We start from the raw sequence: 13,420 nt of genomic DNA, 5'->3' as shown, positions 1-13,420 counted from the left end.
ACCTTCTTCGACTTGGTGAAGAAGGCCTGCTTGATCTCTTCCATGGTGGCATCTTGCTTGATTCCCAGCAGGTCATAGTAATTGCTGTGGCCAGACCTAAGGGAAAAAAGGCATATCATTCTCAGAGCCAGAGGCTGTACTGATAAGCAGTGTTCCCTCTAAGATTTTCCACTGTGAGTGGAGAAATTATCTTGTGCACCAATATTGAGGTCATGTGAGCTTGTTCAGATGTGTGCCAACCTGGCACCCAAATTATTAACAAATATCTTATACAGACATTTGAAATGTTATGGAAGAAAGAATAACTAACACAAGGGATAACTAACAAGGTGCATGACTTTAAGTGTTTGTTTAATATGAAGTCAAATAAGAAAATTACTACTGCAAAGTTTTCAGTATGTTAGATTAGCCTCAAGGCTACTCTAAATCTGCACTGTCCACAGTTGACTAGAAGTCATAGGAGGCCCAAAATACCCCTATTCCAGGAACTTTAGGTAGAGGCACCAAATAGCCATTTCATTGGCTTTAAGCAAGATAGGGAGTCCCCTACTTACACTGGGGATAAGGCCCAATTAGGGAAGTGAGATCACTGCCTTTAGGGTACTTTTGTGCCACTGGTGTGCAAAATGGTTCTAGGACAAGAAAGAATGGAGCCTATTATTCATTGTTTTATCTGTATCATGAGGTTTCTAAGGATACACAGACACTGTCAAATAATAAACAGTATTTGTAAATGTTGTTTTACAAACCTTAACCTATACTGCCTGACTTTGGAGACTCTCTTTATATACAGTAGAATGCTGGTAAGAGAATATCAGGGAGGTCACAATGTTTAAATAGTTGGTATGGCAGAATGTAATAATATAAATTACATATCTATGTATGCAGGCACACTACAACCTGTTATTCTTAAACAGTGTGAATTCTAAACAACAGGCGCTTTGCCTATTGCAGTGAATAGTTTTTAATGTAATGGGAATGTTCATGAGACTAAACACAATGCTAGCTAACAGATTGAGCTGTTGGCCCCCTAACCCAGCCATCTGATCCATGTTTGCAGACCCTGCATGTGTGTAGCATTCCAAAGTAGGGATGTTAATTATTGGTTAATTGAATAGTCGAATAACCTCATGAATTCTTATCGGTTAGTCAACTATTCTATCGTCCTGGGGGGCAAGGCCAGCAGCCACTGTATCAGAGGCAGCAGCATGGGGTGCCAGGCAGAAGCTGGTCCGCGAGGGGAGCCAGTTTAAAAACCAGTTCCCATTGCAGACAGGCTGGCTGTAACCTTGTGCTGCTGCCTCTGATAAAGAGGCAGCAACACAGGGTGGCAACAGCCCCTGTCTGGAGGAAAGGGGGTCTGAGCTCCCGGACACGGCACGAGCCAGAACTGAGCTGGACTGCCTGCCCATCTGGCTCCTAATACACTTTAAATGCAGAGCCACAGTGGGGATAGGTCCAGGAACCAGCATGAGCCAGGACTGAGCCAGTATGCTGGCCAGCCTGCTAAAAAAGTTACTGGCAAGGGGCAGGGGAAGCAAATGCATGTAGTCTATAGTATTCATAGAATCATAGAATCATAGGACTGGAAGGGACCTCAAGAGGTCATCGAGTCCAGCCCCCCGCCCTCAAGGCAGGACCAAGCTCCGTCTACACCATCCGTGACAGATGTCTATCTAACCTGTTCTTAAATATCTCCAGAGAGGGAGATTCCACCACCTCCCTTGGCAATTTATTCCAATATTTGACCACCCTGACAGTTAGGAATTTTTTCCTAATGTCCAATCTAAACCTCCCTTGCGGCACTTTAAGCCCATTACTCCTTGTCCTGTCCTCAGAAACCAAGAGGAACAAATTTTCTCCTTCCTCCTTGTGACACCCTTTTAGATATTTGAAAACCGCTATCATGTCCCCCCTTAATCTTCTTTTTTCCAAACTAAACAAGCCCAGTTCATGAAGCCTGGCTTCATAGGTCATGTTCTCTAGACCTTTAATCATTCTTGTCGCTCTTCTCTGTACCCTTTCCAATTTCTCCACATCTTTCTTGAAATGTGGCACCCAGAACTGGACACAGTACTCCAGCTGAGGTCTAACTAGTACAGAGTAGAGCGGCACTACAAGTCTACAAGCTTTTGCTTATCAGCAAATAAGTTAATTGACTGCACTATTACACCCTATTCCAAAGGCCCCACCTTGTAATGTATGTATCTGTAAAATGCCACACACACACCGTGTGTCTGACTAACAAAACCAACAACCCATTTATGAAAAATGTTGTCTATGCATTTGGCCAGCCAAGTGTATAATCACTGTTGTGCAGTTGGGCACACTTTACCAGTGAGGGGCTATCCAGCTTCCTCCCCCCATCAGCAGTGTCTGAGCCACTGGCCCCCAGAGGAGCCACTTACCTGACACCTGGCCACAGCCCTAACCCCCAGCTGCAGCCACCCACCCACCATGTAGCCATGCCCTCAGCTCCCGCCCTGGGGAAGGGCTGGAGCTGGGGCCAGGGCCACATGGTGGCTGCCAGGCTGTGTGGCGGCTGCTAGAACAGGAGTCCGGGCTGTGATGCAGCTGCTCCTGGGGCTAGGGCCAGGCCACAGTGTAGTTGTCCCAATGGCCCCAGCCCCAGGAGCGGCTGCATTGCAGCCCGGGCTTCCACTCCAGCAGCCACCCACCATGCGGCCCTCCACACAATCCATCCCGAGAGCAGCCAGGCAGCCATCACACAGCCCTAGCCCCAGCTCCAGCCCTGGGGAGTTGGGGACAACAGAGAGCTGCCCAGCTAAGCCCCCACTTGCCCAGCAGCAGCAGCTTACCTACCTCCACTGGCATGCTGCTGCACAGCTCTGCTTAGGTGTGTGTGGCATGTTACAGATACATACATCACAATGAGAAGTTGAAGATTTATTAATAAGCCAATGGTTAGGGCTTCTGTGTGTAAGGAAGTGGTCACCATCCAGTAGATCAGGCTCTCCTGGTAGATCTTGGAGCCTCTGACAGGTGATCCTGACTGGTTTGGCTGGGAAGCTATCAAGCACTGGCACTTCAATTGCCCCTCCACCCACTATCACGCTGCTCCTGACCTCTGCCTTGGAGCTTCCCCCCCCGGGGGCCTCCTGCTTGCTGTGCAGGGTGTGTGAGGGAGAAGATGGGCAGGACGCTGATGTCAGGGTGTCCCTCCTCTCCCCACTTCAGTACCCTATCTCCACACAGAGAGAAAGGGATGGAGGGAGCTTGGCAATGCAAATCTGACACACACACACACACTGTGTGTGTCTGTCATTCTCAAACACACGGGCTGTGTCTAGACTGGCAAGTTTTTCCGCAAAAGCAGCCGCCACACTTCCCAGCTGTCTACACTGACCGCTTGAATTTCCACAAGAACACTGACTTCCTACTGTCTGAAATCAGTCCTTCTTGCGGAAATACTATGCGCAAAAGGGCCCGTGTAGACAGCTCAGATTTGTTTTGCACAAAAAAGCCCCGATCACGAAAATGGCGATCGGGGCTTTTTTGCGGAAAAGCGCGTCTAGTTTGGCATGGACGCTTTTCTGCAAAAAGTGCTTTTGTGGAAAAGCGTCCGTGCCAATCTAGACGCTCTGTTACGAAAATGCTTTTAACGGAAAACTTTTCCATTAAAAGCATTTCTGGAAAATCATGGCAGTCTAGACATAGCCTGTGAGTAGTGAGTTCTAAAATGCCTAACCTGTTGTGGCTGGAGTAATTATCCCTATGGTAATTACTGCTCCTGGAAGTGGCTGGCATGTCCATGCAGCCCCTGAGAAAGGCAAAGCGGGGGGTCTCTACAAACTGTCCTTGCCTGCAGACACCACTTCTGCAGCTCCCATTGATTAGTAACAGGAACCGGAGCCAGTAGAAGCTGTGGGCTCAGTGTCTGTAGATGAGGGGCAGAACATGGTGCCATGGAGCCATTGTTGTACATGCTACATTCAGGAGTGGTGCAGGGCTAGGGCAGGAGTAAGTCTGCCTTAACCCTGCTGCTCCACTATCCAGAAGCTGTCTTAGTTAAGCAGTGCCCAGCCAGAGCCTCCTGCATCCCGAACCACCGTCCCAGCCCCAAACCACTTTCTACACCCAACTTCCTGCCCCAGATGTGAGTCCCCCTGCAACCAAGCTCTTCCTCAGAGCTTGCACCCTGAAACTCCTCCTGCACCCTAATCTCCTGCCCTGGGCTAAGCCCAGAGCCCCTCCCACACTCTGAACCCTTTAGCCCAAGACAAGAGCCTGCACCCCTACCCCCTACCCCAGCCTAGTGAAAGTGACTGAGGATGAGGGAGAAAGAAGGATGGAGTGAGTAGGGTGAGGCCTTAGAGAAGGGGTGGAGCAGGGGCAGGGCCTCAAAGAAGGGGCAGGAAGAAAGCAGGGAAAGGGTATTTGGGTCTGTGGTAGAGCTTATATTGTACTTAAATTGAAAAAGTGATCCTGTGGTTTAAAAGGTTGGAGACCACTGGTGTAAGGAAATAGTTCGTGTGTCAGAATGAGTAAACAAGTGTGTGTGAAAGAATAACAAATGCTGGCAAACATGCAAGTAAGCAAGCAAATGCAAGTGTGAGTGTGTGTGAGGGAACACATGTAAGCAAGTGTGTCTGAGTGAGCAAATGCATATGCAAGAACAAGAACGTGTAAAAATAAGAGACTGAATGAGTGAGTGAGTGAACGTGTAATAGTGTGAGCAAACGAGAACATGTTTAAGAGAATGAATGTGCTGGTTCTCCTTGAAGGAGAGATTTATCAATAACCCAATATGAGTATGTAAGAGAAAAAGTATGTGCACATACAACCAAGAGCGTGTGTGCAAGTCTCTTTCTCTCTAGAACAGGAGGTTCATTAGTAACACTCTGGATCAGGCATGTGTGCGTGTGTGTCTAACATTTCCCAGCTGTGTATATGTAATCTCTATAAACTTGCAGACGTAAGCCACTTTCCGTCGTTAGTTGCACAGGCCCGGAAGGGAGATGAAACACTGATGTTTTTACTGTCTTCTCCCATTGCCCTTTTGTTTGTGGCATAAATCTTGTTAATTTAGCTGGAGTCTTTGCAAGCCAATCAGGTTTTAGTTAAACAGGTGCAGCTCCTGGGAAGGACTTATGTTATGCTGCGTATCCCTTTATTCTCATCCCTCCACTAAAAAAGAGATACTGAAAGACAGACACCATAGGAGATGGTGCCCTGGTGCCCCAACACCATATTATACACACTCACCTGTTTGAAAATGTGGTAAAAAATCTCCGTTGTGTGGCACTTCTGCACTGAAAGCAGCACTGGCAGATGAGGTGGGGGATGGACAGAGGCATTTTCAGAGCCCGGGAGCACCATGCGGAGAGCTGGAAGAAATTCAGATCTGCAAGGGTGGGGAGAAAGAGACAGCTGCTGGAAAACCATATGGAAACAACTGATGAAGTACTGGCCCTTTGAAATGAGCCATTGGTCAGTTACCATCCTAGGATAAACTTCCAAGAGAGGCAAATATGAGATCAGGCAGACACCAATTAGGCCCTGCTCAGCAGGACCAAACCTTCTGTACACTTATTCATGTTCTGAGTCTACACGTTGGAATGAAGTGAAGTACTTGCGTAAATTAATGCAGGATAAGAGTTCTGCTGTAGGGGACTTTGTGGTAATTATCTGCCTTCACTTACAATGTACATTGGCCCTCACTAAGGTCCCTTGTCACACTACATCTCCCATAATGCACCATGCTTTCCCATCTTGCTGAGCTGCTGCAGTGATTCATGGCGTTTATATATTTCAGATACCTCATGTTCCAGTTTTCTATAGGCTGGGCTTCCTGGTCACACTACATCTCCCAGGATGCACCAGAGCCAAATTTGAATATTTTGGCTTTTGGTCATCTAGTATTTAGACAGGAAGCAGATGCTTTTCAGAAAACATTTGTATAAGAAAGCTCCCAATTTTCTATCAAAAAAGTTTAAGTGAAGCTTTCCATGTCACTTTGCTTCTGTGGGCTGGTGGAGTAATAAATGAAGAGAGCGAGACAGAGAGGGTGAGCGCTGACAGTCTGACAAGGCAGAAATAAGATCATTCTCCCCCATTTTACAGAGGAGGAATCTGAAGCAGTAACATGCCCAAGGTCAAGCAAGGAGTGCGTGGCAGAGCTGAGAACTGAACCCAAGTCTTCTCCATCCCAGTCCAAAGACTTAAATACTGCAAGGAAGAGGATTTGGTGGCCAGACAACACTGGTGGGCCTCACCCAGGAAAAACTCCCACTCGTGTTAAGCAGGGATTTTTACCCAACTGCAGAATCAGACACACCCTCAACACACTCATACAAATCACAGCTCTGCATTGAGATAATGACTCAAATCTAAGCTCATACCTCAGGGCTTCACGTGGTCACCCAGGGTATGTCTAGACTATGTCCCTCTGTCGCCAGAGGGATGTAAATTAGACATACCAAAATTGCTAATGAAGCGGGGATTTAAATATCCCGCGCTTCATTAGAATAAAAATGGCCGTCGCTTTTTGTAGACGCGGCAATTTGCCAGCAAAAAGTGGCAATCTAGACGAAGATCGGTCGATAAGGAAAGCATTTTCCAACCGATCCCTTACGCCTTGTGCAACGAGGTTTACAGGATCGGTCAGAAAAGGTTTTCCCTGTCAACCGATCCCCGTCTAGACTGCCGCTTTTTGCCGGCAAATTGCCGCATCGGCAAAAAGTGGCGGCCATTTTTATTCTAATGAAGCGTGGGATATTTAAATACCTGCTTCATTAGCAATTTCGATATGTCTAATTTACATCCTTCTGGCAACAGAGGGTTGTAGTCTAGACATACCCCCACAGAGGTTAATATTATCCCCTATGTCCAGCTATCTTCTGGGTTGGTGCATTGCTCCACTGAAGCATCAGAGACAGGCCAGAACTAGAGATAGGATCATTACTGGGATGGACCAACACCCTGAGGTGGTTCAGGGAATCCTCTGCCTCAGATGTCTGGCCGGTATGTTCTGGTCCCATGCTCAGGGTCCAACTGATCACCAGATCTGGGGGAAATTCCTAACCTGATCCCAAGTCAGATTAGCTGGGGCCTTGGGAGGGTTTTTACCTTTCTGCACAGCATGGGGCCTGGTTCGCCTGCTAGGTATGGCTCACCTCAGTAATCCCTTGCTAGTGCAGGGGCCTCAGGCAATGAGGGCTCCTCAGTCTCTGTCTGGGGCACACAATAGTTTAGTCTCTTGAGGAGTGATCTGCTTTGCTCTTTTAAAGTCATTGGGCTCAATACAGGGGTAACTGGATGAAATGTAAAGGCCTGTACTACACAGGAGGTCAGACTACAGGATCCCTACTGGGCTTGAACTCTATGAAATCTAGGAACTCCAGCTGCCCCTCCAGAATACTGCTTACGACCATCAACAAAAAACAACAATAGATGAAAACATTTCTCATGGAACTCGGAACCCACAGGCACCCCCGAAGGAACAGCCTCACTTCCCGTCAGTACAGGAGCCAAGTAGAAGCAGGGCTGGGAAACACGTCATTCACCGGACAAGCCACTCTTGTGTGCCAAACTGGTGCACAGTCTGGGCGCTGATGCTTGGGCTACATCCAAACACCTGCCTTCATAGCGTCTCTGACACTGAACGGTCCAAAGATAGTGAGCTAGGCTCCAAAAATCACAAGTCTGACTTCAGTCATGACAGCAGTTAAAAAATTGCATCCTGGTTTCTGAGCCTTTTGGGTGCACATTTTTGGGTGTTGTACAATCCACAAGGGAGTCAGTGCTACAGGAGTCTATTCCCAGCTCTGGGACGGGAGTGAGGTGCAGTGAGTTACAGTAAAAGGCTGTGAATTAGGACACCCAAGTGACTCAGCTCAGTGACCTTGTGAAAGTCATTTCCCTTCTTTGTAAGCTGGATCTCTACTCCTTCACTGTGCTACAGAGTCTCCCTTCCAATCTCTAACTCCATGACAGATCTCAAAACAGGCTATCTGCTAGGAGTTCTCCCAGTTGATAAGGATTTGGGTGAAGGAGTATGGAATGGGGCAGCTTCCCTCTGTGTGAAGGGGTGTCCCCCATGCTATCTGGTTTTAAGCCTGAAAGGCCCAGAGCTCATTTCATTGCAGCTCAATGTTAGAGGGATGTGATTTTGCCAAGGATAAGACAAGATCATGGGAATAGAAGCAAAATTGCACTGCGGGATGTCAGAGCCTGCATGCCCTGACAGAGATAAGTGCCACTGAGCTAATGTTGAAATCTGCAGAGCAGGAGGAAATAGGGGTGTGAGTGTGGAGAGTGTGCAGGGGGATCAGTGTTCAGAGGATAGGGAGAGCGGGGAAGTGAGGCTTTTGTTAAGCAAACTCTGCCGACCAGAACAAACAGGCAGGCATTCACGTCACAAGTGGCCAAGAATAACAAGATGGTCACATTCCAGACCCTCATGCAGCAGCTGCTAGAAGGACAGAATGGGGGGCAGCTTGTGCCATCCTGCCTACTCCTCCATGTGCTCTCGTGACCCTGCCCAGTAGTGACCCCTCTCCCTCTCCCAGGCAAATTTCCTGTGAACCCAACTTGGCAGCGCCCTGGCAGCCAAGGAAAGGACTGCCTTGCGGTAAGACTGCAGGATGGAGAATCAAGACTCCTGGCTTCTATCCCCAGCTCTGGGAGGAGAGTAGGGTCTACTGGTTAGGGCAATGGGGCTGGGAGTCAGGTCTGGGGGATCCTTACTGCACTGCTGTCACTTGGGGGGCATGGAAGAAGTGGCTGTGCAGCACCTGGTATAACAGAGGCTTTAATTTCAGTGCAGGCCTGACATAACAAGATCATTTTATAAATAGTAAGAAAGTGAGAACACCAGATTAGGATTTGGGGCACTGATGTAGTGCAGTGAATTATACCCAGAGAATCTTGCTTTCTTGGTTCTTTGAAAGGCTACAAGCGTAGCTCTCCACCCCACCCCCATCTCAGTTGTTCAACAAAACAAGGCTGGCCACCCAGCGTTAAATAAAAAACCCTGTTAATCACCCCGAGCTAGCAGCACATGAAGGAGAATTGTGAAACGTTTCAAATGAGGGAGTTGAGCTTTGTGAAATGAGGGATCAGCAGCTTTCCTGGGCTCAAACATTTTGAGTGCTGTTATGTGAGTGTTAACCCTCCACTGACCACGCAGCTGGAGAAGGAAAATGACTAAAGGACTGGGAACCATGCCTGCTTCTCCTCAAGAGTTATAAGTTTATAAGTACTTATGTAGGGAACACAAATTGGATGACAGTCTCTTCAGTCTAGCATCCAAAGGCCTAACAAAATCCAAGGGCTGGAAATAGTAGCTAAACAAATTCAGGCTGGAAACAGGGCACACATTGGTAATGGTGAGGATCATTAACTATTGGAACAACTTCTCAATGGCTGTGGTGGATTCTTCATTGATTTTCCATTCAAAACTGGATGTTTTTCTATAAAATCATTCTAGTTCCAACAGGAATTAACTGGCCTAAACAGAGGAGAAAGTAAGCCAGTGTGCCCTGGTGTGGTGCTCTGGCAAGAAGTAGGCTCGCTGGAGCACTCAGCTGCAGTGAGAGGGGCAGCACACTCCCAGCTGGGCTTTCAGGGCTTCCTGAAGGCCGCCATGCTAAGCAGCAGGCAGCCAGGCAGGAGAAAGGGGCTGTTTGGGGGCACGCCCCTGTCCAGGACTGCCTCAGCCCTGGGTGCCATTTCAGGAGGGCGGGAGGCTGCCACCACACATACTGGATCCCTGTTGCTTTTCTTCTCCTTCCCCAGACTGTCAGGGAGCAAAGAGAAATTGCACTGCCTCCTGCATTCCTCTCACTACTACCTGCCCAGGGAAGGAGAAGAGGAGGAATGCAGTAGGTTCTTTATTTTTGCCTTGCTCCCTCACAGTACAAGGAAGGAGAAGAAAAGCACCAGGGACCTAGTATGTGCGGCTGGAGCCCCCATCCGCCCGAAATGGTGCCCTTGCCCACCCCGCACTCACCCCTACACACACCCAGCCCCTTGCCCTGACTTCCAAACCGACATATTTCCCCTGCTCTGAGCCCCCCACACTCCCTGCCTCCTGTCCTGACCCTCCACACCCCAACCCTCTACCATGAGCCCCTCCTCACACCTCAACCCTAACTCCTGCATCTCTCTCACCACCAGCCCCCTGCCCTGTCTCCTGCACCCCCCACATCCCCAACCTTGACTCCTGTACTCCACACACTCCGAGCTCCCTGCCCTGAGCTCCTCCTCACCCCCAAGCTCCTGCCCCACCTCCTTGTCCTGAGGGCCCCCCCTCAGGGAGGGGTGCAACATGACAGCATCTGTAAGTTATTTTCACCCCTGGACAGAAGATCAGACTAGATGGTCACTTCTGGATCTGAGAATCTACGGCTTGTGCTAGCTCTGGGGAATCCAGTTTGCTTTCAAGACACAACTAATGAGAACTCATAGATAGATGACTGTCTGCTTCATGCTTAGCCAGGTCCCACCTCCAGAAATACACCCTCCCCTCACTGCAGCACACTGGCAGGGGCCTGGATTGATGCATGCAGCAGACTCAAGCTGTCCCAGCATGCTCTTTGGGTGAATTTACCCTTGTGCAAAGGACTAATGTGCAGCCTATGAACCACTGAATCCCTCTCAATAGAGCTTAAATGGTGTGTGGTCTTTGGGCTAGAAGAGGACAAGAACTCAGGAGGTCTGGGTTCAATTCCAAGCTCTGTCACAAATCCCCAGAGCCACCTTGGCTGGGCCTCTATCTGTAAAATAAGGATAAAAGAGCACTAAACTTGGATTTGGCTGTAACACAACTCTTAATCAATTCTCAAATATCATGGAATGTTCTAGGCGTCAATGGCAATCAGAAAACTAGAAACGGAAAATTAGAGATCACAGAGCCCATCAATTGTTGAGCAGACCCAGCAACTTCAACCAAATCTGTAATTGCACCTCAGTGCTGCCCATCTTCCTGATTACATTTAAAATCTCCCAGAGAGAAAGAAAAATAACAGGTAGAAGAGAAGATGGAGCACACAGAGAATGAGAGCCCCTGGTATGGTATGGGGAATGGGGGGGAATAAGGACACACAGATTCCTTGGCACAGAGGAAGAGGGAAAGGGGGAACACAAAGCTCTTGGCATAAGGGAAGTGATGGAGGGAGATGCAGGGAGCCCCTGAAAGGGAGGGAAAAGAGAAAGTGGCATCCAGGAAGCTTAGGAACTGGGAATAGTAGAAGGCAAGGAACCCATGGTGTATACAATCAACTCAGCCGACAGAAGCAACTAAGTGTGCAACTTTTTGTCAATTCTTCTTTTGCTGTTTAGACTATAAGCTATACGGGACAGGCAATGTCTCCTACCCTGTGCAGCACCCAGCATAATGAGGGCCTCAATCCATAAGTAGGTCTGTGCCGCGCCTGGCATGACATAGGCCCCAAGCCCTGGCCAGAGCCCAGGACACAAGAGACACCCTGATCCTGGCCAAGGGCCTGCATAGCCCATGGCACAATACGATCCCAGCTGTGGAACCTGTACAACATGTCCGCAATAACATAATTTGATTTGCAATTTGCATTCCTATCAACAGTTAAATTCATAGCCATGGCAACTGAACCAGGATCCTTTCTTATCATATAGCCAACTCTGAAAAGGAATCAATGCTTTCCAGACTTTTTTGTAACAATTGCCCTCTCTGAAAGCAAGCCAGATAGCTGTAACTGCTCAATGGGCAGACAGAAAATTAGCACGATGTAATACAAACTTATCTGCCTGGCTTGTGGTGGCAGATATATTTCTAAACCAAACAAATATGGAGCCTCCAACTAGCAGCATGGATGGTACCGTTTGAGATCTGCCTGTCAAGGTGGTTATGAATGGTGTCATTTTTTGTCATTACAGATAAAAGCACACACACACAAAAACTCCCAAGGCTGAGGCAGCCCCAATAGCTAGAATTTCAAAACTCTATGTCTTGTGAAATTAAAAATAACCTCAGTGAGATGTGGAATATTGGCAACTCACAAAAGGAAAGAGGAGAATTTAGACAGGACATCAGAAAGTGACAGCACCAGGAAACAGCTGTGGTTCACCAGTACAGTGCTGATATTTCCCTTTCATCCTCACCTGCTTCCGTTGTACTAGGGGGAAAGGGACCTCCCAAGGACATGGGATGCTGCAAAATGATATTCTGCATTAACCCTGGGAGCAAGAGGAAGGGAGGGATGGAAAAGTTTATAATGCAAATAGATGTGGTACTGGAAGCATAGGGCTCAAGCAGAGCAACCATATTTGCACACTACATACAATGTGCAAGGACAGACACGCTGCTGCTCTGGCTGGGTTCTGAGACACAGAACATAATGTGTGCCACAAGAGGGTTTACAAGCTATTTTAAGGGATTCCTGCATATAACACTGCTGTGCCAGGCAGAAAAGCCTGATCTCTCATGCCATCAGGGATACTGGGTTCTTAATACTGGCTGTCCATAAACTAGTAAGACTGGCATTCATAGGAGATCTAATCAAAACAGACCTTCAGCAAATGACCCCTTCTCCCTTTTTTGTTTCTGCAGGACTCTGCATTAGGGGATGATCTCTAGACCTGCTGCTATCCTTATGGATGGAAGAATTTTTTCACACCCAGTCTATCAGGCAGGAACTTCTCACAAGACCCTTCCTGTAACAAGCAGTCAGAGATGGAGGATATTTTGGGCTGATCCCAAAGGACTCAAATCCGAAGCTGTTCAATTACATTTCCCATATGAGACATCTGATTGTGAGAACACAATCTTTCTCAGTCAGGTGGGACGGAAGAGAGGAAGGTTGAACTTGGGTTGGGATAAGAACACCTGGGTTCTAGTCTCTGCTCTGGCACTGACCTGATGGGTAACTTCCCTTGTCTGTGCCTCACTTTCCTCACACCCTTTGCCTATTTAGATTATATATTCTATGTATCTGTGCAGCACTTGGCATAACGGGGAGCCATAATCTCCACCTGGAGGACTGATCTGAGTAGTCTGTGCAGCTTCCCTCACAAAATTCTCCTTTAGAAGAACTGAAAGAACATTCTTCAGGGACAGGCAGACAATAGGCCAGAGTGCTGCCTTCCCATATGCCATTGAACAAGCTTCTGAAGTTGGTGGATAAAGTCCTATTGGCCCTGATTCATAGGTACTAAAGACACTGTGTCACATACACAGAGCAGATGACTTCAGGGAAGTGTGATGAAGAAAATGCCAAGTTATCTTCTCAAAGATCCTTCCTTCCCATGAGGGAAGGAAGGCTGAAGATTCTGGGAGTGAACCATTGGCAAGGTAAGTGGTAGAGGGCTGTGATTTTGTGGAGCACTGATTAAACTGTTATGGGAGAGTGAGTTGTACAGTTTGGATGCCTCCACCTCAAGGGTGTGTCTAAATTACACCCCTCTGTTAGCAGTAGCTAGC

General features: G+C 48.0%; 1 protein-coding gene across 5 annotated transcripts in view; it reads right to left on the bottom strand.

Annotated features, from left to right (window-relative positions):
* DNAJC4 (DnaJ heat shock protein family (Hsp40) member C4) overlaps positions 1 to 13,420 on the bottom strand; it is a 97,679-nt gene that overhangs the window by 55,712 nt on the left and 28,547 nt on the right. For all 5 annotated transcript variants that reach the window (XM_089781169.1, XM_089781170.1, XM_075939058.2 and 2 more), the window contains 2 exons: positions 5,227 to 5,365; positions 3 to 96 (listed from right to left, as the gene is read on the bottom strand). In XM_089781169.1, coding sequence (XP_089637295.1) covers positions 3 to 96; positions 5,227 to 5,318 — 186 coding nt within the window. In that variant the 5' untranslated portion in view covers positions 5,319 to 5,365. The remainder of the gene's footprint in view (positions 1 to 2; positions 97 to 5,226; positions 5,366 to 13,420) is intronic.

Source organism: Pelodiscus sinensis, chromosome 11, assembly GCF_052426305.1.
Source record: "Pelodiscus sinensis isolate ZL-2025 chromosome 11, ASM5242630v1, whole genome shotgun sequence".
In the NCBI taxonomy this organism is placed as follows: Eukaryota; Metazoa; Chordata; order Testudines; family Trionychidae; genus Pelodiscus; species Pelodiscus sinensis.
The sequence above is the reverse complement of the archived record's forward strand: the minus strand, read 5'-3'. Positions and strand labels throughout refer to the sequence as shown.